The sequence below is a fragment of the Macrobrachium nipponense genome, chromosome 17, assembly GCF_015104395.2.
Source record: "Macrobrachium nipponense isolate FS-2020 chromosome 17, ASM1510439v2, whole genome shotgun sequence".
Lineage (NCBI taxonomy): Eukaryota > Metazoa > Arthropoda > Malacostraca > Decapoda > Palaemonidae > Macrobrachium > Macrobrachium nipponense.
The window spans coordinates 71250246-71251756 of record NC_087210.1 but is presented as its reverse complement, the minus strand read 5'-3'; the positions used below and the strand labels follow the sequence as shown (position 1 = coordinate 71251756).

General features: G+C 47.5%; 1 protein-coding gene across 1 annotated transcript in view; it reads left to right on the top strand.

Annotated features, from left to right (window-relative positions):
* The window catches only part of LOC135195947 (loricrin-like), a 4750-nt gene extending 3477 nt beyond the window's left edge, over positions 1 to 1273 (top strand). Inside the window, exons 2-3 of the mRNA XM_064222450.1 lie at positions 8 to 212; positions 346 to 1273. Coding sequence (XP_064078520.1) covers positions 8 to 212; positions 346 to 1273 — 1133 coding nt within the window. The remainder of the gene's footprint in view (positions 1 to 7; positions 213 to 345) is intronic.
* The last annotated feature ends 238 nt before the right edge of the window (positions 1274 to 1511 follow it).

Below are 1511 nucleotides of genomic sequence, written 5' to 3'. Positions count from 1 at the left end.
GGAATAGGCATTAGAGGAGGTTCTGGAGGAGGATATGGAGGCGGAGGTGGATTAGGGGGAGGCTACAGTGGAGGTGGAGGACTAGGCGGAGCAGGAAGTTACGGAGGAGTAGGAGCTACTGCAGTAGGCAGTGGCTACGGCACAGGTACATCATTTAGTGGAGCTTATGCTGACGGGGGCTTCGGCGGTGTAAAGCCAGGCACGGTCTATGCGTACAGCAGCCGAGGGAAGAGGTCCCCACAGAGCACGAGTAATTGTGGCCCCACGAGCAACTGCTACGTCCCTCGGCGTAATCGACAGAAACGATCCGATTCAGGACAGCCCTTTCGGTTTTTTCTGCATTAGGGTGCCGCTGACCGCAAGAGCAGGGGAACTGGGCTGTGGTTCTTGTGGTGGGGAATCAGGCGGGACTTCGGGTGGTGGTTGTGCGTCTAGAGGATTTCCAGGAGGTGGATCCACTGAGTATTCTAAAAGTACATCAGAAGGATCTTCGGGCGGGATCTCAGGTGGATATTCAGGAATAGGGTCAGGAAGTGAATGTGGAACTTTAGGTTGCTCAGGATTGGGTAATTCTGGATCACCTGGATATTCAGGAGATGCATCAGGTGGATATTCGGGATACAGCTCAAGTGGATATTCACCAAGTGGATCAAATGGGTATTCAGAAGTTGGGCATTCAGATGGTGGATTTGGTGGATATTTAAGAGTTGTTTCGACTGGATATTCAGCAGGGGGATCAGGTGCTTATGTAGGGGCCGGATCAAATGGATATTCAGCAGGTGAATCAACTGAATTTTCACACAGCGCATCAGGAAGATATTCAGGAAGTGCCCCTGCATCAAGTGGATTAAATGGGTATCCACCCAATGGATCAGGCAGATATCCAGAAAGTGGATCGGTAGGATATCATGGAGGTGGATTCAGCAGTGGAATTGGAAGTGGGACTTGGATTGGCACTGCCTCACCAGGAAATATACAAAGAAGACCCAGTACCTATAGTACCAGTGGGTTTGGATCTGGAAGCGGTACCTGGACCAGTACTAGTTTCAGCTCAGGAAACCTTGCCAACAGACCTGGTACTGGTCGTTTAATAGGGTGTCTCACAAACAAACCAGGTGAATGTGGAGGAGCAACGGTTGGTTATCAGAATGGAGGCAGCGAAGACAGTTACGGAAGTGGCACTTATAGCACTGTCAGTCCTGTTTCTTCAAACCCTGAAGAGATGCAAATTTATCAGATAGACATAAGGAGCAATATTCCTCCCAGAAAATGAGAGTGGAGTATAATTCTCGATTTTGTCTAAGAATATACAATGGTACATAACAGGAATAAAAGCTGAAGGAAATATTTTTTGGCTGAGGCGGGACTGATGCAGTTATTCACTTACCATTAAATATGTAACTTTTGTACAGCCCAGAGTATGGCTAATGTTGACTCATAGGCTATTATGCGAATAATGTTCACTGACTCCACCTACTGTATTATTAGCTATACAACATTTCCTTACTATG